Source organism: Coregonus clupeaformis, chromosome 9 (assembly GCF_020615455.1).
Source record: "Coregonus clupeaformis isolate EN_2021a chromosome 9, ASM2061545v1, whole genome shotgun sequence".
Lineage (NCBI taxonomy): Eukaryota > Metazoa > Chordata > Actinopteri > Salmoniformes > Salmonidae > Coregonus > Coregonus clupeaformis.
Window position 1 is genome coordinate 10,189,686 of NC_059200.1, and position 27,026 is coordinate 10,216,711.

A 27,026-nucleotide genomic window follows, 5' to 3' on the forward strand; every position below is an offset into this window, starting at 1 on the left:
GGACTCCCCAGTGCGTGGCCTGCCGTCTCGTCCCCTAGGAGACCCCCCCAGCACCTGGCCGCAGTGTGTCCTCCACGGCCACAGTTGGTACAGGGGTTGGTTCCCCTGGGGCTCCTTTTCCTCTCCTCTCTAGCGCCAGCACCCCCGAGCTCCATAGGACTAGGCTCGGAGGTGCTGGAGGGTGGAATGGACGACCCCCACTCAGGACGTCCGCGGGTGGCCAGCAGGGTGTCTAGGCGAATGGCCATATCCACCAACTGGTCAAACGTGAGGGTGGTGTCCCTGCAGGCCAACTCACAAAGGACGTCCTCCCGTAGGCTGCAGCGGAAGTGGTCTATGAGGGCCCGCTCATTCCACCCTGCATCTGCCGCTAGAGTCCGGAACTCCAGTGCGAACTCCTGGGCGCTCCTCTTCCCCTGTCGGAGGTAGAATAGACGTTCTCCCGCCGCCTTCCCCTCAGGTGGATGGTCGAATACAGCCCTGAAGCGACGGGAGAACTCCGCATAGGTGATCGTCGCGGGGTCTATTCTCCTCCATTCGGCGTTGGCCCACTCCAACGCCTTGCCGGTGAGACAGGAGATGAGGGCGGAAACGCTCTCGTGTCCCGAGGGCACCGGGTGTACGGTGGCGAGGTAGAGTTCAACTTGTAGGAGGAAACCTTGACACCCGGCAGCTGTACCATCATACGCCCTCGGGAGCGAGAGCCGAATCCCACTGGGTTCCGGAGCGTGGACAAAGGGACTGACCGGTGCTGGTGGTAATGTGGGAGGAGGCGTGGGTGCCCAACTGGTCTCCAGGCGATGCAGGGTATTCATAACTCCCTGCAGAGCGTTGGTGATTTGAGCTATCCTGTCATCCTGTCCGCGGACGCGCTCCTCCCATGACTCGGTCGCTGCTGCTGCTCCTGCTGATTCCATGAGTGGTGTGTAGTTCTGTCAGAGACGGGCGTAGGTGCGGTGTGGAATCAAATGCAGGATGCAGATGCAAGTCCAAAATACTTTAATAAAGTCCACAGAATGAACGGCTACAAACAGAGCCGGAGGCACAAGGAAAATAACGCACTCAGCGTAAAAATACAACAAACGCACAACAGTGCGGACTCTCTATAAAAATAGAGCACAAACTGACTGGCAACACCTGCTGACATGGAACAACTACACACAACCACACGACAGAAACAACGAGAACTTAAAGGACACATAATCAAGACAAAATGAGAAACAGGTGTACCAAAACAGACCAAACCAAACGAACACAGAAACAACGAACGGTGGCAGCTAGTACTCCGGGGACGACGACCGCCGAAGCCTGCCCGAACAAGGAGAAGGAGCAGCCTCGGCAGAAACCGTGACAGCATGGTGCACTCCACCAATGAGATATGTATCTATAAATATATATCTCATTGGTGGAATGCATTGTGGAGGTAATACTATACAGGGCCTTCAGGAAGTATTCATACCCCTTGACTTATTCTACATTTTGTTGTTACAGCTTGAATTAAAAATTGATTTGTTTCTCAACCATCTACACACAATACCCCATAATGACAAACTAAAAACATGTTTTTAGAAAATTGTTCAAATGTATTGAAAATGAAATACAAAAATATATAATTTATATAAGTATTCACTCCCCTGAGTCAATACTTCGTAGAAGCATCTTTGGCAGCAATTACAGCTATGAATCTTTCTGGGTAAGTCTCTAATTATGCACTCACTAACTGTAAGTCGCTCTGGATAAGATCGTCTGCTAAATCACTAAAATGTAAAATGTAAGAGCTTTCCACACCTGGATTGTGCAACATTTGCCCATTATTCTTTTCAAAATTCTTCAAGCTCTGTCAAATGGGTTGTTGATCATTGCTAGACAACCATTTTCGGGTCTTGCCATAGATTTTCAAGTAGATTTAAGTCAAACTGTAACTCGGCCACTCAGTAACATTCACTGTCTTCTTATTAAGCAACTCCAGTGTAGATTTGGCCTTGTGTTTTAGGTTATTGTCCTGCTGACAGGTGAACTAATCTCCCAGTGTCTGGTGGAAAGCAGACTGAACCAGGTTTTCCTCTAGGATTGCCTGTGCATAGTTCCATTCCATTTCTTTTTTATCATGAAAAACTCCCCAGTCCTTAACGATTACAAGCATAACCATAACATGATGTAGCCATCATTATGCTTGAAAGTATGTAGAGTGGTATTCAGTAATGTGTTGTATTGGATTTATCCCGAACATAACAGTTAGTATTCAGATATTGTTTTTGCTGCCGTTTTACTTTAGTGCCTTATTGCAAACAGGATGCATGTTTTGGAATATTTTTATTCTGTACAGGCTTCCTTCTTTTCACTCTGTCAATTAGGTTAGTATTGTGGAGTAACTACAGTCGTGGTCAAAAGTTTTGAGAATGACACAAGTATTGGTCTTCACAAAGTTTGCTGCTTCAGTGTTATGATATATTTTTGTCAGATGTTACTATGGTATACTGAAGTATAATTACAAGCGTTCCATAAGTGTCAAAGGCTTTTATTGACAATTACATTAAGTTTATGCAAAGAGTCAATATTTGCAGTGTTGACCCTTCTTTTTCAAGACCTCTGCAATCCGCCCTGGCATGCTGTCGATGTTTTGTTCCCCGAGCCACTTAGTTATCACTTTTGCCTTATGGCAAGGTGCTCCATCATGCTGGAAAAGGCATTGGTCATCACCAAACTGTTCTTGGATGGTTGGGTGAAGATGCTCTCGGAGGATGTGTTTGTACCATTCTTTATTCATGGCTGTGTTCTTAGGCAAAAATGTGAGTGAGCCTACTCCCTTGGCTGAGAAGCAACCCCACACATGAATGGTCTCAGGATGCTTTACTGTTGGCATGACACAGGACTGATGGTAGCGCTCACCTTGTCTTCTCCAGACAAGGTGTTTTCCGGATGCCCCAAACAATCGGAAAGGGGATTCATCAGAGAAAATTACTTTACCCCAGTCCTCAGAAGTCCAATCCCTGTACCTTTTACAGAATATCAGTCTGTCCCTGATGTTTTTCCTGGAGAGAAGTGGCTTCCTCGCTGCCCTTCTTGACACCAGGCCATCCTCCAAAAGTCTTCGCCTCACTGTGCGTGCAGATGCACTCACACCTGCCTGAGCTTGCACTGGTGGTGCCCTGATCCCGCAGCTGAATCAAATTTAGGAGACGGTCCTGGCGCTTGCTGGACTTTCTTGGGCGCCCTGACGGCTTCTTCACAACAATTGAACCTCTCTCCTTGACGTTCTTGATGATCCGATAAATGGTTGATTTAGGTGCAATCTTACTAGCAGCAATATCCTTGGCTGTGAAGCCCTTTTTGTGCAAAGCAATGATGACGGCACGTGTTTCCTTGCAGGTAACCATGGTTAACAGAGGAAGAACAATGATTTCAAGCACCACCCTCCTTTTAAAGCTTCCAGTCTGTTATTCTATCTCAATCAGCATGACAGAGTGATCTCCAGCCTTGTCCTCGTCAACACTCTCACCGGTGTTAACGAGAGAATCACTGACATGATGGCAGCTGGTCCTTTTGTGGCAGGGCTGAAATGCAGTGGAAATGTTTTTTGGGGATTAAGTTCATTTTCATGGCAAAGAGGGACTTTGCAATTAATTGCAAATCATCTGATCACTCTTCATGACATTCTGGAGTATATGCAAATTGCCATCATCAAAACTGAGGCAGCAGACTTTGTGAAAATTAGTATTTGTGTCATTCTCAAAACTTTTGATCACGACTGTACAATGTTGTTGATCCATTCTCAGTTTTCTCCTATCACAGCCATTGGCCTCATGGTGAAATCCCTGAGTGGTTTCCTTCCTCTCCGGCAACTGAGTTAGGAAGGACCACCTGTAACTTTGTAGTGACTGGGTGTATTGATACACCTTCCAAAGTGTAATGAATAACTTCACCATGCTCAAAGGGATATTCAATGACTGTTATTTGTACCCATCTACCAATAGGTGCCCTTCTTTGCAAGGCATTGGAAAATCTACCTGGTTTTTGTGGTTGAATCTGTGTTGGAAATTCAATGCTCAACTGAGTGACCTTACAGATAATTGTATGTGTGGGCTACAGAGATGAGGGAGTCATTCAAAAATCATGTTAAACACTATTATTGCGCACAGAGTAGGTTTATGCAACTTATGTGACTTGTTAAGCACATTTCTACTCCTGAACGTATTTATGTTTGCCATAACAAAGGGGTTGAATACTTATTGACTCAAGACATTTAAGCTTTTATTTTTAATTAATTTGTAAACATTTCAACAAAAAAAAAATCCACTTTGACATTATGGGGTATTTTTTGTGTGTAGGCCAGTTACAAAAAATCTAAATGTAATCTATTTTAAATTCAGGTTGCAACACAACACAATGTGGAAAACATTAAAGGGGTGTGAATACTTTCTGAAGGCACTGTAAGACTACATCATACACATTGTGTATGCACATAAAATGAACTCCTGAGTGGCGCAGTGGTCTAAGGCACTGCATCGCAGTGCTAACTGTGCCACTAGAGATCCTGGTTAGAATCCAGGCTCTGTCGCAGCCGGCCGCGACCGGGAGACTCATGGGCGGCGCACAATTGGTCCAGCGTCGTCTAGGGTAGGGGAGGGAATGGCCGGCAGGGATGTAGCTCAGTTGATAGAGCATGGCGTTTGCAACACCAGGGTTGTGGGTTCGATTCCCACGGGGGGCCAGCATAAAACAAATATGTAATCACTAACTGTAAGTCGCTCTGGATAAGAGCGTCTGCTAAATGACGTAAATGTAATGTGTAAAAATAAAATGCACATTTGTTCAAGACATTTTAATGGCTGTCATTTCTACTGCGCATTATATTTTATACTTACATTGCAGTCTTTCAAAATACACATAAATTCAAAACAGATGTATTATGGAAGAAAATAAAAAATAATAAACAACGTGATCAAATAATTGATTGAAAAACCATATTCAATGAGAATAAACATATTACACAAACATTCTCTAAAACAGACAAAAAATTGCAACATCACTATGAAATGTTTTGCAAAAAGTAAGCATTATATTTCATGTCGCAAAAGCATAGTGACAATATATGCTTTCAACAGAGATATATAGCAGTTTTTGGGACTGATTTGTATTGCAAGATGTTTATCATGCTTGATGGCATTTCCAAATGGTCAATGGACTGGACTTTGTTGATCTTCCTGAGGTATCCTCGGATGGCAAGTCGGCACTGTGATACGAGGGACTTGGGACAACCTAGCAAAGAGAACAATTGAATTTGAGTTAGTTAATTAAAAATACCTGATTATTACACATTCACAGATTCAAGAGTTTATTCACATAGCCAAATGCTAATCTGTCAGCAAAGCAGTACAGTCCTGTATTGTCAAGTAGCAATTCAATTAAAAAACAATAACCCTAGATGTTTGTCTAATGTCAATAAAAACATTAACAGAAATCACTGGGAGAATACTAAGGTTTATCAACAGCATAACTCCATCACCTCTTTCTTGCAGCAGCAGCTCCACAGCCTCATTCTGCTTTGTGGATTCCTCTATGATGAGAGTGGGGAAGTAGACATTTGCACCAAAGTCAATCAAGAGTTGGATGTACTCCACCCCACAGCCCTGTCTGAGGCACATTTCAAGCACGGTCGTGGGCTGATTGATTTTACTACGAAGCTTTGCATCTGTGCAGTTGTAATTTGGATAAGCCCCATAGAGAAGCAATACTTTAAAGCAGTCTAAGTGTCCATACACAGCAGACATATAGAGGGGGCCACTAGAAACACTGGCAATTGAAGTAAACAGCAAGACTTTGGACCTGGAGTTGACGTCAGTACCATGTTTAAGTAGTTGCTTCAGAATCTCAACATCCCCTTCTCTAGCTGCAGTCAGGACAGGGGAGCAGTTGTTATACAAGCTGCCATTGGGTTAGCACCTGCCATGAGGAGGGATAAAACACAGTTCAAGTATTTCCCACAGACAGCTGTGAAGAGTGGGGTCTGAGCCTTCACGTCTAGACAGTCCACCTCCGCTCCGTGGGCCAGTAGAACCTGCAGACACCTGAGATGACCTTTAGATGCTGCCATTCGTAAAGGTGTTCCTGGGATACCCCAGCCGCTCCTACAGTTGATTAACTTCCTGTACTTTTCTTGAGAGACCAGCTCATCAAGGAGTCTGTCATAATTGTTGGACACTACCTGATGGAACAGTTGACTATCACCCGTTGTTCTTTTCTTCTTCAACAATTTTTAACTGAATCTAAATAAGAACGAAAAACACCATAAATAAGGCTCATCAAATTATGAGCATTTAAAGGCCTTTTTTAAAAGACTGTTGATGGCTAGCTAGTTAACGTTAGCTAGCTATTTCTCTATGAGGGAGGACGAGGTAGACATTTTCACCAATTCAAAGCTAGATATGCTAAGCACACAACAATAAATGGACGAATCTTTGACAATAACTTAATATCTGTTTGCTCGCAAATAGCTTCTTTGGCAATTCGAGTTATGTTTATAGCTAGCTAGTAGTTGACATCCTGACTAACAATCCATATTGGATTATTTCTGTGTGCATACGCAGCGTTCAAAGCAACTGAGAACTCCAACATTTTCGACTTCATGCCGCGGTCACCTGCTAGTCGGAACTAGGAAACTCTGAAATGTCCGACTTGCTAACTGTTTGTTGTTATACACATGCCACGTTCAACAAATCAGCAAGTCGGACATTTTTTGCTTCCTCCTTCCAACTAGCATGTGAAAGCGGCATCAGTGCGTTCAAGACAACTCGGGAAAAAAACTAGCTCCCACTGGGGAAAATCATTTTGAAGGGTCATCCAACTCGGAAACTCGATCATATTTCTAGAGCTCCGACTTTCCGACTGACGTCATGATTTGACCTTTTTGATTTCCCACTTGTCTTGTGCCACTTCAAAAACAACTGGGAAATCTCAGACTTCCGTGCTTTCAAGACAACTAGGGCCTCGAAAAAAACGAGCTACGACTGGTAAAATTAGTTTTGAACGGTCATCCAACTCGGAATTCCAAGTCGGGAACTCGGGACTCTTTCTAGAGCTACGACTTTCCGACCTGAAGATCACTCATGTCATGATTTGACCTCGTATTTTTCAGAGTTCCTAATTGTCTTGAAAGCACCATTATTGGTCCTGTCCACCATTTGTCAATTGTGTCAGCTGAGGGTATATGGGCTACTTATGCCGCGTTCAAAACAACTGGGAACTCTCAGACTTCCGTGCTTTCAAGACAACTAGGGCCTCGAAAAAAACGAGCTATGACTGGTAAAATTAGTGTTGAACGGTCATCCAACTCGGAATTCCAAGTCGGGAACTCGGGACTCTTTCTAGAGCTACGACTTTCCGACCTGAAAATCACTGACGTCATGATTCGACCTCGGTTTTTTCCCCCGAGTTCACAGTTGTCTTGAAAGCACCAATAGAGACGTCCACCATCACCAAGCACTTAGCTAACTAGGCTAGCTAATATCTATGCTAATCGATACAAAAGCTGTTATCTAGTTAGCTAGGGACAAGTCAACAACACAGAGGACCTCATATAGACTTCGTCAATACTGGCGAGACGAGACGACATTTTCAGACACTGAAATGACTAGCTAACAGGTGTCGTAGTAAATATAAAATCTTATAGCTTGCTCTGAACTAAAATCTTGTGCATGACCCATTTTATGTTAGGAGCTTGTTTTCAATCAATGCTGTTCCTATGCAAGAACAATGGACAGAGGACCATATCTTGTCAAGGACAACACCCACGCCACAGGCCACAATCACTGGTTGCTCCCCACGAGTTTTCCCTTGAGACATACACACACACACACACATCATCACTGTTAACACACACACACACACACAAAATCCCCTCTTTTAGGCTGAACATTTGAAGACAGAGAACTCTACTCAGAGCCAATGCAACAGTGACACTAGCCTGGAGGGGACCTCGCCCAACTCATCAGGACCAATCAGAAGATCAGAACTACTAGATTCAACCTACATCATTTATTGCATAAAATGTCTGCACACAATGTTTCGGGGCTCTCTTCAGATAGCTCCCTAAGAGTTTGACGAACGAGTCCGTGCACGCGATTCCAGATATCTTTACCTCTGAATAAACTGCCTTTATTATACCATATCCACCCTGTCCAAAGTCTCTACTTGGTCTCAGTTCTCCAGTAAACTTGTGATTATCAACACAGGCCAACATTTATGTTACCTTGACGGATCAACAGTCAGTTATTGTGCTGGGCTGGGCGGTGAGTACGTAGAGCGGTGCAGTGACGTCAGTGCAGTGTGCGCGCAAATCCAACGCTATTGTTTGAGTCGTGATGGCTCCTGTCCAAATGATTGGGAAACACTTTTCACGGCACTTCCATACCGAAGTGACTTTTTACATTTACATTTTAGTCATTTAGCAGACGCTCTTATCCAGAGCGACTTACAGTTAGTGAATGCATATGTTATAAAAAATATATATATATTATACTGGGAAACGAACCCACATCCCTGCCGGCCAAACCCTCCCCTACCTTGGACGACGCTGGACCAATTGTGCGCCGCCCATGGGTCTCCCGGTTGCAACAGAGCCTGGACTCGAACCAGGATCTCTAGTGGCAGAGCTAGCACTGCGATGCAGTGCCTTAGACCACTGCGCCACTCGGGAGAATTTATGCAGCAGGTTAGGAGACTGACATTAAAGTTAGTAAAGGAGTTAGGGAAAATGCTCTCCTAATTTGCTACGAAAATCACTTTGTATCGACGTGCCATGAAAAGAGTGTCTGTCCGTCCCGCCACCAATTAATGCCGAGTTCATAAGAACTAGGAACTCTGGAATCTCCGACTTACGAGCGTTCACGACAACTGGGAACTCGGGAATAAAACGAGTTCCGACTACTAAAAATCGTTTTTAACCGTCATCCAACTCGGGCCCTTTCTAGAGCTCTGACTTTCCGACCTGAAGATCACTTATGTCATGATTTGACCTCGTATTTTTCAGAGTTCCTAATTGTCTTGAAAGCACCATTATTGGTCCTGTCCACCATTTGTCAATTGTGTCAGCTGAGGGTATATGGGCTACTTATGCCGCGTTCAAAACAACTGGGAACTCGGAAAAATACGAGGTGAAATCATGACGTCAGTGATATTCAGTTCGGAATGTCGGAGCTCTAGAAAGAGGCCAGAGTTCCGAGTTGGATAACCGTTCAAATCAAGTTTCTTTCCGAGTTCCCAGTTGTTTTGAACACACTGAAGTCAGAGATTTCCGAGTTCCCAGTTGTTTTGAATGCGGCATAGGCTTTGTTTACACAGGCAGCCCAATTCTTATCTTTTTCTTCACCAATTGCTCTTTTGACCAATTAGATCAGCACTGTGAAAAGATCTGATGTGATTGGTCAAAAGACCAAATTAGTCAAAAAAATTATCAGAATTCAGCTGCCTGTGTAAACACAGTGCATTCCGAAGGTATTCTGACCCCTAGACTTTTTCCACATTGTTACCTTACAGCCTTATTCTAAAATGGATTCAAATGTTTTTCCCCCGCCTCATCAATCTACACACAATACCATAATGACAAAGCAAAAACTGTTTTTCATAACATTTTGTAAATTGATTAAACAAAACAAAAACTGAAATATCATGTTTACATAAGCGTTCAGAGCCTTTACTCAGTACTTTGTTGAAGCACTTTTGGCAGAGATTACAGCTTCAAGTCTTCTTGAACATGACTCTACAAGTGGCGTAGCGGTCTAAAACACTGCATCTCAGTGCTAGAGGCGTCAGTACATACCCTGGTTCGTTTCCAGGCTGTATCACAATCCGGCCGTGATTGGGAGTTTCATAGGGCGGCGCACAATTGGCCCAGCATCTTCCGGGTTTGGCCGCGGAAGACGTAAATAACAATCTGTTCTTAACTGACTTGCCTGGTAAAAGACAAGCTTGGCACACCTGTATTTGGAGTCCAATCAAGTTGTAGAAACATCTCAAGGATGAGCAATGTAAACAGGATGCAGCTGAGCTCAATTTCGAGTCTCATAGCAAAACGTTTCTGTTTTTTATTTTTCATAAATTTGCACAAATTTCTAAAAAACTGTTTGCACTTTGTCATTATGGGTTATTGTGTGTAGATATTTTAAATATTTAATCAATTTTAGAACAAAGGCTGTAATGTAACTAAATGTGGAAAAAGTCAAGGGGTCTGAATACTTTCCGAATGCACTGTACTAGCAACACGAAAATCTGTGGAGGGAGCTGAAGGTTCGAGTTGCCAAACGTCAGCCTCGAAACCTTAATGACTTGGAGAAGATCTGCAAAGAGGAGTGGGACAAAATCCCTCCTGAGATGTGTGCAAACCTGGTGGCCACTACAAGAAACGTCTGACCTCTGTGTTTGCCAACAAGGGTTTTGCCACCGAGTACTAAGTCATGTTTTGCAGAGGGGTCAAATACTTATTTCCCTCATTAAAATGCAAATCAATTTATTACATTTTTGACATGCGTTTTTCTGGATTTTTGTTGTTGTTACTCTGTCTCTCAATGTTCAAATAAACCTACCATTAAAATTATAGACTGATCGTGTCTTTGTCAGTGGGCAAACGTACAAAATCAGCAGGGGATCAAATACTTTTTTCCCTCACTGTACCTCAAAACAAAAATTACCATCACACACATTTTGGGTATACATTTCTTAATATTCTCTGAATGATATTGTACAAAGATTGTGAAATTGTTCCCCTCAGCATTCAGTGTTTATTGCTTATCCTCGTGAATTAAAACAAGTATTGCTCTTCCTGCACACAGTGACATTAAAGTATATCACATTCCCATTACATTATATCAATTTAACCTGTTACAAATTCCCTTTAACCGTGAACTCCTGAGACTCTCAAAGCCCCCTGAAATAATAGAAACGGTTGTGCTCTGTGGCTGGTGTTTTTTCCTGCTGTCTTTCACAGGGCACAACTGAGCAAGAGGACAAATACAACGTCCACAGTGAAGTACACAGCGTTGTACGAGATCTTCAGTTTCTTGGCAATTTCTCGCATGGAATAGCCTTCATTTCGCCGAACAAGAATAGACTGACGAGTTTAAGAAGAAAGTTCTTTGTTTCTGGCCATTTTGAGCCTGTAATCGAACCCACAATTGCGGATGCTCCAGATACTCAACTAGTCTCAAGAAGGCCAGTTTTATTGCTTCTTTAAATCAGCACAACAATTTTCAGCTGTGCTAACATAATTGCAAAAGGGTTTTCTAATGATCAATTAGCCTTTTAAAACGATAAACTTGGATTAGCAAACACAACGTCCATTGGAACACAGGACTGATGGTTGCTGATAATGGGCCTCTGTACGCCTATGTAGATATTCCATAAAAAACATTTTTTTAAAACTTCTCAGCAGTTTCCAGCCACAATAGCCATTTATAACATTAACAATGTCTACACTGATAAATTTGATGCTATTTTAATGGACAAAAAAAATTAATGCTTTTCTTTCGAAAACAAGGACATTTCTAAGTGACCCCAAACTTTTGAACGGTAGTGTATGTAGAAATTATAATGGACATATATACACTGCTCAAAAAAATTAAAGGGAACACTAAAATAACACATCTTAGATCTGAATGAATGAAATAATCTTATTAAATACTTTTTTCTTTACATAGTTGAATGTGCTGACAACAAAATCACACAAAAATGATCAATGGAAATCAAATTTATCAACCCATGGAGGTCTGGATTTGGAGTCACCCTCAAAATTAAAGTGGAAAACCACATTACAGGCTGATCCAACTTTGATGTAATGTCCTTAAAACAAGTCAAAATGAGGCTCAGTAGTGTGTGTGGCCTCCACGTGCCTGTATGACCTCCCTACAACGCCTGGACATGCTCCTGATGAGGTGGCGGATGGTCCCCTGAGGGATCTCCTCCCAGACCTGGACTAAAGCATCCGCCAACTCATGAACAGTCTGTGGTGCAACGTGGCGTTGGTGGATGGAGCGAGACATGATGTCCCAGATGTGCTCAATCGGATTCAGGTCTGGGGAACGGGCGGGCCAGTCCATAGCATCAATGCCTTCCTCTTGCAGGAACTGCTGACACACTCCAGCCACATGAGGTCTAGCATTGTCTTGCATTAGGAGGAACCCAGGGCCAACCGCACCAGCATATGGTCTCACAAGGGGTCTGAGGATCTCATCTCGGTACCTAATGGCTGTCAGGCTACCTCTGGCGAGCACATGGAGGGCTGTGCGGCCCCCCAAAGAAATGCCACCCCACACCATGACTGACCCACCGCCAAACCGGTCATGTTGGAGGATGTTGCAGGCAGCAGAACGTTCTCCACGGCGTCTCCAGACTCTGTCACGTCTGTCACGTGCTCAGTGTGAACCTGCTTTCATCTGTGAAGAGCACAGGGCGCCAGTGGCGAATTTGCCAATCTTGGTGTTCTCTGGCAAATGCCAAACGTCCTGCACGGTGTTGGGCTGTAAGCACAACCCCCACCTGTGGACGTCGGTCCCTCATACCACCCTCATGGAGTCTGTTTCTGACCGTTTGAGCAGACACATGCACATTTGTGGCCTGCTGGAGGTCATTTTGCAGGGCTCTGGCAGTGCTCCTCCTGCTCCTCCTTGCACAAAGGCGGAGGTAGCAGTCCTGCTGCTGGGTTGTTGCCCTCCTACGGCCTCCTCCACGTCTCCTGATGTACTGGCCTGTCTCCTGGTAGCGCCTCCATGCTCTGGACACTACGCTGACAGACACAGCAAACCTTCTTGCCACAGCTCGCATTGATGTGCCATCCTGGATGAGCTGCACTACCTGAGCCATTTGTGTGGGTTGTAGACTCCGTCTCATGCTACCACTAGAGTGAAAGCACCGCCAGCATTCAAAAGTGACCAAAACATCAGCCAGGAAGCATAGGAACTGAGAAGTGGTCTGTGGTCACCACCTGCAAAACCAGTCCTTTATTGGGGGGTTTCTTGCTAATTGCCTATAATTTCCACCTGTTGTCTATTCCATTTGCACAACAGCATGTGAAATGTATTGTCAATCAGTGTTGCTTCCTAAGTGGACAGTTTGATTTCACAGAAGTGTGATTGACTTGGAGTTACATTGTGTTGTTTAAGTGTTCCCTTTATTTTTTTGAGCAGTGTATTTTAAAATGACTGTGCTTTTTCTGATCTGCAAATTGATTGACAAACAAAAATCAGTCCAAAAACAATATAGAAAAATCTGTGCAGCCCTCCGTTGAATCTTGAAAACCCTTGAGCCAAAAAGTGTGCCTACCCCGATTAAGTTGGTCCCTTTTTACTAAAAATGGCCTTTTGAAGAAAATAAAAAAAAGTGATAGAAAAGGCAGATATCAATTCATTAAAACTGTTGCAATAAAAATGAAAGGACATTGTAAAATGTATAAAAAACGATTTGATTCAATGATTCTCTTGCTCATTAACAATCAGTAAATCGCAAAATAAAATCAAACTTTGGTCTATACTTTTACATCGCATTCCCTTTGTTAGGGGAGTATTTCAATAGCCTTGAGTCATAAAGCCTCAACATTTATGTAATTGAATTGGCTTAATACCGATACTTATTGCCGATTTTGAATAAATCCTAAATATATATTACCCCCAAAAAAGGTTTCATGAGGGCTTCCAAAACTCAAAAAAAAATTCAACTTATATGGCTGCTAAAGAATTGGATCATTGTAACATCAGAAAAAATTTATCCAATACACTCTGGTTTCATCATTAAGGCTGTAATTTGCTCAGTCAAATCTTCTTGGAGATGATATCCCATTTTTAAGGTGTCCATCAGGACTCAATCTTAATTGCTTCAGTGGTTATTTCAGAGGAACCTTGTCACTCCTCTTTGACATTTGGAGTCTCTATGGCAACAACTCCAACCTTTGTGGCAGTAACTCCATTTGCTGTGGCTGCTGGTTTCACCTGCTCGCTCCCTGCAGTAGGCGCCAACTCTATTCCAGCCTCTACTGCAGCAGCATCATTCATCAGTGGTTTAGCATCTTCGGTTGTGTGGCCAACCGATACAGGAGACAACGAGATTTGTTCAGGTGATGTACCTTTTGGACTGCCCTGATCTGCTAGAACCCCATCCATGACTGCCAACTGCTACAGAGGAATATAAACATTGGGAAAACGTATTCAAGCCACCCAAGAAAGCTTTTACATGAGCCATTAAAAAAAAAAAATATATATATATATACATATACACAGTGGGGAGAACAAGTATTTGATACACTGCCGATTTTGCAGGTTTTCCTACTTACAAAGCATGTAGAGGTCTGTAATTTTTATCATAGGTACACTTCAACTGTGAGAGACGGAATCAAAAAATCCAGAAAATCACATTGTATGATTTTTAAGTAATTAATTTGCATTTTATTGCATGACATAAGTATTTGATACATCAGAAAAGCAGAACTTAATATTTGGTACAGAAACCTTTGTTTGCAATTACAGAGATCATATGTTTCCTGTAGGTCTTGACCAGGTTTGCACACACTGCAGCAGGGATTTTGGCCCACTCCTCCATACAGACCTTCTCCAGATCCTTCAGGTTTCGGGGCTGTCGCTGGGCAATACGGACTTTCAGCTCCCTCCAAAGATTTTCTATTGGGTTCAGGTCTGGAGACTGGCTAGGCCACTCCAGGACCTTGAGATGCTTCTTACGGAGCCACTCCTTAGTTGCCCTGGCTGTGTGTTTCGGGTCGTTGTCATGTTGGAAGACCCAGCCACGACCCATCTTCAATGCTCTTACTGAGGGAAGGAGGTTGTTGGCCAAGATCTCGTGATACATGGCCCCATCCATCCTCCCCTCAATACGGTGCAGTCGTCCTGTCCCCTTTGCAGAAAAGCATCCCCAAAGAATGATGTTTCCACATCCATGCTTCACGGTTGGGATGGTGTTCTTGGGGTTGTACTCATCCTTCTTCTTCCTCCAAATACGGCGAGTGGAGTTTAGACCAAAAAGCTCTATTTTTGTCTCATCAGACCACATTACCTTCTCCCATTCCTCCTCTGGATCATCCAGATGGTCATTGGCAAACTTCAGACGGGCCTGGACATGCGCTGGCTTGAGCAGGGGGACCTTGCGTGCGCTGCAGGATTTTAATCCATGACGGCGTAGTGTGTTACTAATGGTTTTCTTTGAGACTGTGGTCCCAGCTCTCTTCAGGTCATTGACCAGGTCCTGCTGTGTAGTTCTGGGCTGATCCCTCACCTTCCTCATGATCATTGATGCTCCAGACCGAGGGTGATTGACCGTCATCTTGAACTTCTTCCATTTTCTAATAATTGCGCCAACAGTTGTTGCCTTCTCACCAAGCTGCTTGCCTATTGTCCTGTAGCCCATCCCAGCCTTGTGCAGGTCTACAATTTTATCCCTGATGTCCTTACACAGCTCTCTGGTCTTGGCCATTGTGGAGAGGTTGGAGTCTGTTTGATTGAGTGTGTGGACAGGTGTCTTTTATACAGGTAACTAGTTCAAACAGGTGCAGTTAATACAGGTAGTGAGTGGAGAACAGGAGGGCTTCTTAAAGAAAAACGAACAGGTCTGTGAGAGCCGGAATTCTTACTGGTTGGTAGGTGATCAAATACTTATGTCATGCAATAAAATGCAAATTAATTACTTAAAAATCATACAATGTGATTTCTGGATTTTTGTTTTAGATTCCGTCTCTCACAGTTGAAGTGTACCTATGATAAAAATTACAGACCTCTACATGCTTTGTAGGTAGGAAAACCTGCAAAATCGGCAGTGTATCAAATACTTGTTCTCCCCACTGTACATACACACACACACACACACACACACACACACAGTACAGTCGTGGTCAAAAGTTTTGAGAATGACACAAGTATTGGTATTCACAAAGTTTGCTGCTTCAGTGTTTTTAGATATTTTTGTCAGATGTTACTATGGTATACTGAAGTATAATTACAAGCATTCCATAAGTGTCAAAGGCTTTTATTGACAATTATATTAAGTTTATGCAAAGTCAATATTTGCAGTGTTGACCCTTCTTTTTCAAGACCTCTGCAATCCGCCCTGGCATGCTGTCAATTAACTTCTGGGCCACATCCTGACTGATGGCAGGATAATCAATGCTTGGAGTTTGTCAGAATTTGTGGGTTTTTGTTTGTCCATCCGCCTCTTGAGGATTCACCACAAGTTCTCAATGGGATTAAAGTCTGGGGAGTTTCCTGGCCACGGACCCAAAATGTCGATGTTTTGTTCCCCGAGCCACTTAGTTATCACTTTTGCCTTATGGCAAGGTGCTCCATCATGCTGGAAAAGGTATTGTTCGTCACCAAACTGTTCTTGGATGGTTGGGAGAAGTTGCTCTCGGAGGATGTTTTGGTACCATTCTTTATTCATGGCTGTGTTCTTAGGCAAAATTGTGAGTGAGCCCACTCCCTTGGCTGAGAAGCAACCCCACACATTAATAATATAATATGCCATTTAGCAGATACATTTTTACGTATGGGTGCTCCCGGGGATCGAACCCACTACCCTGGCGTTACAAGCGCCATGCTCTACCAATTGAGCTACAGAGGACCCCGGTCTCAGGATGCTTTACTGTTGGCATGACACAGGACTGACGGTAGCGCTCACCTTGTCTTCTCCGGACAAGCTTTTTTTCCGGATGCCCCAAACAATCGGAAAGGGGATTCATCAGACAAAATGACTTTACCCCAGTCCTCAGAAGTTCAATCCCTGTACCTTTTGCAGAATATCAGTCTGTCCCTGATGTTTTTCCTGGAGAGAAGTGGCTTCCTCACTGCGCTTCTTGACACCAGGCCATCCTCCAAAAGTCTTCACCTCACAGTGCATGCAGATGCACTCACACCTGCCTGCTGCCATTCCTGAGCAAGCTCTGCACTGGTGGTGCCCCGATCCCGCAGCTGAATCAAATTTAGGAGACGGTCCTGGCGCTTGCTGGACTTTCTTGGGCGCCCTGAAGCCTTCTTCACAACAATTGAACCTCTCTCCTTGAAGTTCTTGATGATCCGATAAATGGTTGATTTAGGTGCAATCTTACTAGCAGCAATATCCTTGCCTGTGAAGCCCTTTTTGTGCAAAGCAATGATGACGGCACGTGTTTCCTTGCAGGTAACCATGGTTAACAGGGGAAGAACAATGATTTCAAGCACCACCCTCCTTTTAAAGCTTCCAGTCTGTTATTCTAACTCAACTCCAGCCTTGTGCTCGTCAACACTCTCACCTGTGTTAACGAGGAAAGAGGGACTTTGCAATTAATTGCAATTCATCTGATCACTCTTCATAACATTCTGGAGTATATGCAAATTGCCATCATAAAAACTGAGGCAGCAGACTTTGTGAAAATTAATATGTGTCATTCTCAAAACTTTTGACCACGACTGTATATCCACTTACTCTCTGGAGATCTGTCATTTTCCTCTCACCCTCTGCCTTTTTCTGTGTTATGGTTAGCAGGTGATCCAGAATGGATTGCTTTGGCTGCATGCCCTTGTCAAAATGATTATACATGCCACACCAAAACCTGCCAAATAAATCCATGCCATTCCATATATTTTAACGCAATTCAAATGTTTCCAAAAATATACTATACACCTATTGAGCCATGTACATTGGCAATAAATTGCTTATAGTTGAAAACTCTGGATAGAAACCAATGAGAACATACTTGAAATTCAATGGTAATGTGCTTGGCCTCAGAATGTCACTCCCTAATGAGCGCTTGTACAGAGGATTTCTGTACTGAGGCCAGTTCTCCCAGAGAAATGGCCAAACGGAGAAGGTCCTCTCCTTAAGTCTGAAAGTGAACAATTCATCTTTTCAATTAAAACAGATTAAAATCCCAAAATAGTTTTACTCCAGGAAATTCTGTCATGGAAATGACTATTACAGAAAAGTAAAAGCAGATGTCTGCATAGAAACTGCAGTTTATTTCAGGGACTCCTCACCACATCTCCTCTCGCTCTCTTTGGCAGTTGCCAATGAAGTTTCCAAACTGGCAGGAGTAAACATGGTTGTGGATTTCCAAAAGGTACTTCTCGTTGTACTCAAAGCCACAGGGGTACTGCTCCATGAGATTCCAAAGACATTCAATGAACTGGGTGAATACAGGGGACACCTCCTTGGGATCCCCATCCACATGCCCACACCTACAAATCAATATTACATCCGTTATCTTATTATCTCCTAGGTGCACCATGAAGATCTTAAGTTATGACATCCTGGTTTTATCTTGTCCGATAGTTCAACTGTTTTAGTCTCAAAGTTAACTAATTTAGCAGACACTAACGATTGGACACTAAAATATTGTTCAAAATATATTCTAAGTTATTACCTTTGCGTGAATTTATGACCCATACATATCCATTCTTTTTCTATCAAAATCTAAAAGAAACAGATTGAGGTTAAAATGTATAGATAAAAGAAAATCATTATACTAAATCTAATTCCTAGATTTAATAGACAATAACTGTCTCATATTATCAAGATACTGTTAGTAAACCAGACTGTTCTCACCATGAGTCCCTTGATGGTCCGATAGAAGGGGTCCAAGAGGATGCTGGCCAGAGAGCACACCTGGGCTGTGCGATCCCAGCCATCTGAGCAGTGCACAAGCACACTAGCCTTCTCCTCAGCCACAGCCTTAGCAGAGACAAGGGATAGCTCAGAACCACATCATACATGCTAGATTAAAAAGTAGATGCAAACAAAGCAAAAGTGATGATTTGGGGGTTTTAATAAATGTCTTACACAGGCTATAGGTACCTAATAAGAATGTTTTGCTGCGTTTTAATTAAACAAAGGAGATGGCTACATGGAAGGATGTCTATTACCTTAGCCAGAAACACTCCAGCATCCATCACAGCCTTGATGTGACGCAGCCAACCAGAATTATCCAGTCCCGTCAAGTAGTCACTCATTGTTGGAGACTTCATAGCACACACTGAAAACAGACGACAACTAGGCACCTTATAAACTGGAGGCTTTGTTGAGCATGAACTTTGCCTTGTCTATATTCATTTCATGCTGCAAAATGACTTGAGTTTTACACATAGGTAAATTATTAATAAATATAAACCACTACACCCAAAGATTATGTTTCATCCCTTTTTATGTGAGAGCAATGATAGTAACCTTCTAGAAGCTTTTGCAGACTGTTTCTCATGACATGGATATTCTCGATGCCCACAAACTGAAAGCGGATGTTTGAGTAGTTGTCCTCATTCTCGTATCCCTTCCCTGCTGCTCTATTGGCCATGGCATTCAACTGGAAATAAAACAATGGCAGGACAGTTTGGTTTAGGGTTGAGCAAAATGCAACGTAGAGGAGAAATGAGCAATACAATTATCTGAAAGCGTGGTTCTTACCTTAGGTCTGGTATCCACCACATACATGAAGGTGCTTTTGGGATTAGCCCGGCTGATTGCCTGTAGCATCTCCTCATCTTCTACACATCGAGCACTTAACCCGGACAGGGGCTGGCTACAACGGCAAATGGCAGCCTGGTATGTTTATTTATTTTATTTCACCTTTATTTAACCAGGTAAACCAGTTGAGAACAGGTTCTCATTTACAACTGCGACCTGGCCAAGATAAAGCAAAGCAGTGCAATAAAAACAACACAGAGTTACATATGGGGTAAAAAAACATAAAGTCAAAAATACAACAGAAAATATATATACAGTGTGTGCAAATGTAGCAAGTTATGGAGGTAAGGCAATAAATAGGCTATAGTGCAGAATAATTACAATAGTATTAACACTGGAATGCTAGATGTGCAAGAGATTATGTGCAAATAGAGATACTGGGGTGCAAAAGAGCAAAATAAATAACAATATAGGGATGAGGTAGTTGGGTGGGCTAATTTCAGATGGGCTGTGTACAGGTGCAGTGATCGGTAAGGTGCTCTGACAACTGATGCTTAAAGTTATTGAGGGAGATAAGTCTCCAGCTTCAGAGATTTTGCAATTCGTTCCAGTCATTGGCAGCAGAGAACTGGAAGGAATGGCGGCCAAAGGAGGTGTTGGCTTTGGGAATGACCAGTGAGATATACCTGCTGGAGCGCAGACTACGGGTGGGTGCTGCTATGGTGACCAATGAGCTAAGATAAGGCGGGGATTTGCCTAGCAGTGATTTATAGATGGCCTGGAGCCAGTGGGTTTGACGACGAACATGTAGTGAGGACCAGCCAACAAGAGCGTACAGGTCACAGTGGTGGGTAGTGTATGGGGCTTTGGAGACAAAACGGATGGCACTGTGATAGACTACATCCAATTTGCTGAGTAGAGTGTTGGAGGCTATTTTGTAAATGACATCGCCGAAGTCAAGGATCGGTAGGATAGTCAGTTTTACGAGGGCATGTTTGGCAGCATGAGTGAAGGAGGCTTTGTTGCGAAATAGGAAGCCGATTCTAGATTTAACTTTGGATTGGAGATTCTTTATGTGAGTCTGGAAGTTGAGTTTACAGTCTAACCAGACACCTAGGTATTTGTAGTTGTCCACATACTCTAGGTCAGACCCGTCGAGAGTGGTGATTCTAGTCGGGTGGGCGGGTGCCAGCAGCGTTCGATTGAAAAGCATGCATTTAGTTTTACTAGTGTTTAAGAGCAGTTGGAGGCTACTGAAGGATTGTTGTATGGCATTGAAGCTCGTTTGGAGGTTTGTTAACACAGTGTCCAATGAAGGGCCAGATGTATACAAAATGGTGTCGTCTGCGTAGAGGTGGATCTGAGAGTCACCAGCAGCAAGAGCGACATCATTGATATACACGGAGAAAAGTGTCGGCCCAAGAATTGAACCCTGTGGCACCCCCATAGAGACTGCCATAGGTCCAGACAACAGGCCCTCCGATTTGACACACTGAACTCTATCTGAGAAGTAGTTGGTGAACCAGGCGAGGCAGTCATTTGAGAAACCAAGGCTATTTAGTCTGCCAATAAGAATGCGGTGGTTGACAGAGTCGAAAGCCTTGGCCAGGTCGATGAAGACGGCTGCACAGTACTGTCTATTATCAATCGCGGTTATAATATCGTTTATGACCTTGAGCGTGGCTGAAGTGCACCCGTGACCAGCTCGGAAACCGGATTGCATAGCGGAGAAGGTACGGTGGTATTCGAAATGGTCGGTGATCTGTTTGTTAACTTGGCTTTCAAATACTTTCGAAAGGCAGGGCAGGATGGATATAGGTCTGTAGCAGTTTGGATCTAGAGTGTCACCCCCTTTGAAGAGGGGGATGACCGCGGCAGCTTTCCAATCTCTGGGGATCTCAGACGTTATGAAAGAGAGGTTGAACAGACTAGTAATAGGGGGTTGCGACAATTTCGGCGGCTAGTTTTAGAAAGAAAGGGTCCAGATTGTCTAGCCCAGCTGATTTGTAGGGGTCCAGATTTTGCAGCGCTTTCAAAACATCAGCTGTCTGAATTTGTGTGAAGGAGAAGCGGGGGGCATGGGCAAGTTGCAGCAGAGGGTGCAGAGTTGGTGGCCGGGTTAGTGGTAGCCAGATGGAAAGCATGGCCAGCTGTAGCAAAATGCTTGTTGAAATTCTCGATTATTGTAGATTTATCGGTGGTGATAGTGTTTCCTAGCCTCAGTGCAGTGGGCAACTGGGAGGAAGTGCTCTTATTCTCCATGGACTTTACAGTGTCCCAAAACTTTTTTGGAGTTAGTGCTACAGGATGCACATTTCTGTTTGAAAAAGTTAGCCTTTGCTTTCCTGACTGCTTGTGTATATTGGTTCCTAACTTCCCTGAAAAGTTGCATATCGCGGGGGCTATTTGATGCTAATGCTGTACGCCACAGGATGTTTTTGTGCTGGTCAAGGGCAGTCAAGTCTGAGGAGAACCAGGGGCTATATCGGTTCTTAGTTCTGTATTTTTGAATGGGGCATGTTTATTTAAGATTGAGAGGAAATTACTTTTAAAGGAACAACCAGGCATCCTCTACTGACGGAATGAGATCTATATCCATCCAGGATACCTGGGCCAGGTCAATTAGGAAGGCATGCTCGCTAAAGTGTTTTAGGGAGCGTTTGACAGTGATGAGGGTGGTCGTTTGACCGCGGACCCGTTACGGACGCAGGCAATAAGGCAGTGATCGCTGAGATCCTGGTTGAAGACAGCTGAGGTGTATTTAGAGGGTATGTTAGTCAGGATGATATCTATGAGGGTACCCATGTTTACGGATTTAGGGTTGTACCTGGTAGGTTCGTTGATAATTTGCGTGAGGTTGAGGGCATCTAGCTTGGATTGTAGGATGGCTGGGGTATTAAGCATATCCCAATTTAGGTCACCAAGCAGTACAAACTCTGAGGATAAATGGGGGCAATCAATTCATATATGGTGTCCAGGGCACAGCTGGGGGCTGAGGGGGTCTGTAGCAAGCGGCAACAGTGAGAGACTTATTTCTGGAAAGGTGGATTTTTAGAAGTAGAAGCTCAAACTGTTTGGGCACAGACCTGGATAGTATGATAGAGCTCTGCAGGCTATCTCTACAGTAGATTGCAACTCCACCCCCTTTGGCAGTTCTATCTAGACGGAAAATGTTATAGTTGGGGATGGAAATTTCAGAATTTTTGGTGGCCTTCCTGAGCCAGGATTCAGACACTGCAAGAACATCAGGGTTGGCAGAGTGTGCTAACGCAGTGAATAACTCAAACTTAGGAAGTAGACTTCTGATATTTATGTGCAAGAAACCAAGACTTTTGCGATTACAGAAGTCATCAAATGACAGCGCCTGGGGAGTAGGAGTGATACTGAGGGCTGCAGGGCCTGGGTTAGCCTCTACATCACCAGAGGAACAGAGGAGGACTAGAATAAGGATACGGCTAAAGGCTTTAAGAACTGGTCTTCTAGTGCGTTGGGTACATAGAATAAAGGGGGCAGATTTCCGGGTGTTATAGAAAAGATTCAGGGCATTATGTACAGACAAGGATATGGAAGGATATGAGTAAAGTGGAGGTAAACCTAAGCGTTGGATAACAATGAAAGAGATAGCATCGCTGGAGGCATCAATTGAGTCGGTCTCCGCGTGTATAGGGGGAGGGGCAAAGGAGCTATCTAAGGCAGGTTTAGCTAGGCTGGGGGTCTACAGTGATATAGTAAAATTAGAAATAACCGAAACAACAATAAACTAACCATGTTTGGGCTGAGGCTAAACATAAACAGGATGTAGTACCGTAAAAAGGAACAGTCCAGCAGACATCAGCTGTATAGCTGAGTTATCATAAGGTCCGGTGGTAAACTAGTGAGTAAGAGGCCACGGCTAGCGTGTGCTAGCGGGCCGGGGCTAGCAGATGGATGGAAACTTCGTGGTTAACGTCGTAACCACATCAGACGATTTCGTCGGCAGACCAGTCGTGTAGGATCGGCGGGGCTCCGTGTCAACACTAGGTGGTCCCGTCCGGTTGACAGAGAGGTAGATAGCCGGGAGATGGGCCTAGCTCAGGATGATTAGCCAGACCACAGCGTCCGTTTTGTTGTAGCTAGCTGATAGCGATGAATCCGGAGTTAAAGGTCCAGTGATTCAGTGATTCCGGCGGAAAAACTGATATGTTCTGGGTCGATAACGCGCTGTGCAGACTGGCGAATATCCGGTGATTAATGTCCAGTGATTAAAATTAATCCCGCAGAAAAAATCCAATGTTCTGGGTGAAATACACGCTAGCTGAGGCTAATAGCAAGTAGCTAGTTAGCTGGCTAGCTAGTTTCAACTGGAGATTCTAGATTCTAGATAAAGGTAAGTCAATAATAGAATCCGTTCCACATTGAGTGAGGCGGGTTGCAGGAAAGTATATTTTGTAGAAGGATGAAAAGTCTGATATGGAAATATGTACGAAAAATACAGAAAAATAGGGTATTTACAGGCTATTTACAGACATACGATAAAAACACAACTGCACTACTACGCCATCTTGGAAACAAAAAAGTGAGGGGAAAACCAGAACAGCTTCACCATGAAGTGCATTTGGAATGCCATTGTAATCATTAACACATACAGTAAGTATAGCATGAGCAGAGATGAGTCACTGACCCTTGCATTAAATAAAGGAGAGTCTGAACTTACATTACTTTGCTTGTGGAAGTAGGAGAGAGTAGGAATGCGCCCCCTGCTCCTGAATTTGGCACTCCCCAAGACTGTGCCCTTGCTTGCAGTTTTAGGAATGCCCAGTTCTGAGTGATATGTGTTGCAAAGCTAAGCAATCCATCAGAGGGAACAAAAAATGTATGCCTATAACAATAGCCATGAAAACATGTGCATGCATTAGTGCAGTAGTTGCAGGCATTGGTGCAGTGGTTGCAAATGGCTTTGTCTGATCAAAAAGCTGATGCAAAACTAAAGTAAAGAATTGCCTGGGAAGGCAAGACAGCATTTGTTTGACAAGAAAGAATGTTTGACAAAAACAAAATCAGATAAAGAGAGTGAAAAGCATAGGATTGGTTAACTTACCTTATAGTTCTTGTTGAGGTCTGTCATTTCCCAAAACTCGTTGGGCAATCCCATTCTTTTGAAATCCATGGCTGAGTCAATAAAGCCCCAACCATGTCTTCTCTCATCTTCATCTTGTTTTGGGTTGTAAAGAAAAGCATACAAATCTTCCACTTTCCCTATAAAAAATACCAATGTTACTGTAGGTAAGAATTTTATGAATATTCACAATGATCACAATCTTGTTTTCTTTAAAGTGTAATGTTAAAGGAGTGGAAGTCTACTGTAAGTACCTGGTTGGGAGAGTCTGAGCAGGGACTGATACACATTTTGGCAGTCCCTCTCGCTGGGAATGATAAAGTGAGCCACATGGAAATTCTTGCAGGAAATGTGAAGCGGGCATCCTGTGGCTGTAAGAGGGAGTTTCTCTACTGTAGCTATGAGGTGGTGTAAAATCTGGTGATGAGTGAAACAAAAACTATTAATCTTGAGTCCTGGCTTTTAAGTCTCTTACCCCTACCACTTCAAAGTTGTCAGAAACCTGGATAGGTGTAGGCGTAATCAGTGTGGCACCACTCCTCCTACCAAGGGCCATATAGTTGCTTACACCAACTAAGCCTACATCTATCCAGTGCCTTCATAGCTGTGAACATCAAAGGGGTACATGGTTTGGGAAAGGGCCAGGGGTTGTTTTCATAGCAGGTACTTACACCCCTTTGGCACTCAACCCTCACCATGATCTCTGAACAAATGTCATACCCAGGTTTCCTTGCAAGTGTTACAGGATGTCTCCACAAAGATGATATGGGTTGCTGTGAGATAGAGAGTGCCAGTGACTGGCTTCTTTGCAGTGTATCGCTCTAACAATTTCACTTCTTCCACCTATCATTAAAAATAAAAATACATATTAGGTCAGATTGAGGTCCACAGTCAGTTCTCTGAAAAACAAATATCAGCAGGTGAATGAATGGCTGAGAAATAATTTCCAAGCACTCCTACTAAAACAAACAGCAGGAAATCCTGGAGACCTAGAGGTTCCAACACAGGGATCACAGATAGAACAATGAACCAGATATTTCACCGGATGTATAAGTGTGAAGCGTCCATGTTTCCACTCACTACCAAATATGGTGATGAGAGGAAGCCCAGTGGCTGGCAGTAGGAGAAGATGGCGCAAGATGAATTTGGCCGACATTATGCTTAATTTTCTCATTGATGAAACATTTGATCTCAACACTGTACTTTTCTGTTCCCAAAACTAGAATCTGTTATGAACATAGTGGACTAAGTTTTGTAGATTTTACCCCTTGGCACATTTTTTTTTTTAATTGTGTTGTTTAGAAGGAAGGAATTGAGTTATTGCTCACGTCACACAGTAGGCGTTCCCTAACTGAAATATGCAAACTCATGCTAGAACGCCCCCAATAGGATCTCGCCAGCTCATGTTTGGCTCTGTCCCCTTGCTTGTTCTTCCCACTAGGACTAATTTGTTCTCATTGGAAACGACAGGCTGTGGTCTATCTCGAGTTCGTTATAAAATCTTTGCAGGGATGCTGACATGCAGGAATGTAATTTGGTTAACTAACTTGTTGTTGTTTGTAGTGACTGTGTTAGTCTCATGAAACCCAGACCCATGTATTTATAATACATTTCTCTGATGACACATACCTAGCAAGCTATTAACTTAAACCAATGCCCAAATGGCTATTACAGACTTCTATAGCTAGCTAAGTTAGAGAACAAGTAGACGAGTCAGTTTTAAAACTATCCTAGGAAACTTAACAAGTTAAGCTAACTAGCTATTTAAGGTAATGTTCGCGTAGTTGCTAGCTAGTGGTCACTTACCTTTGGCGTTGAAATGTGCTCCATTGTCCTATGCCGAGAAATGGATGCTGGTCTAAACCGACTTTTTTCTTATTTCTTTTGCCATTTCCCGAGGAAACGATTTAGCACATTATGCAATTCTGTGTCGCTGCCTAGCAATAAACAGTGGGTGCGTTCCAGGTCGCCTTATTTGTGGGGAACTGTAGACGAGCAATTAAGGCCGCGTTTACACAGGCAGCCCAATTCTGATATTTTTTCCACTAATTGGTATTTTGACCAAACACATCAGATCTTTTCACATCAGCGCTGATCTGATTGGTCAAAAGACAAATTAGTGGAAAAATATCAGAATTGGGCTGGCTGTGTAAACGCAGCAAAAGTTAGTAAAATTTTACAAGGTTGCCGTTTTCAAATCCATGTAGACATATTTATTTTGCTGCGGTAGGAAAATGTGTACAGGAAAATATAGCCAACCACACACACCGGCATTATTTGGTGTGCCTTTATACAGCATGTGTACAGCATGTCTGGACATCAATTGCATGCACTTGCTCAGACTGCTTGTTCAAACACCCTCAACACATTATTCCGTTTTTGTGTCTGTTTGCTCTGATTTTAGCAAGGGTAAAATACCAACACTGTGCTGATTTGAGATGTTATTGTACGGGTGCAAGATTGGTCATTTTAATTATATGAAATACAACACTTGATTAAACCATAAGAACCTTTT

The 27,026-nt window shown here is 43.3% G+C and overlaps 1 protein-coding gene and 1 pseudogene across 1 annotated transcript; both read right to left on the reverse strand.

The window, feature by feature from the left end:
- Positions 1-4,719: 4,719 nt before the first annotated feature.
- LOC121574187 lies at positions 4,720-6,250 on the reverse strand (annotated as a pseudogene).
- A 6,859-nt stretch (positions 6,251-13,109) lies between these two features.
- Positions 13,110-26,418, reverse strand: LOC121574363 (myotubularin-related protein 8-like). Its single transcript, XM_041886983.2, is given in 14 exon segments — positions 13,110-14,156; positions 17,446-17,572; positions 17,717-17,845; positions 17,997-18,197; positions 18,383-18,432; positions 18,565-18,690; positions 18,882-18,991; positions 19,183-19,315; positions 19,417-19,551; positions 24,110-24,238; positions 24,494-24,651; positions 24,766-24,928; positions 25,232-25,354; positions 26,318-26,418. Coding segments are annotated over 14 exon segments (1,878 nt in total). The 5' UTR covers positions 26,342-26,418; the 3' UTR covers positions 13,110-13,886.
- Positions 26,419-27,026: the final 608 nt, after the last annotated feature.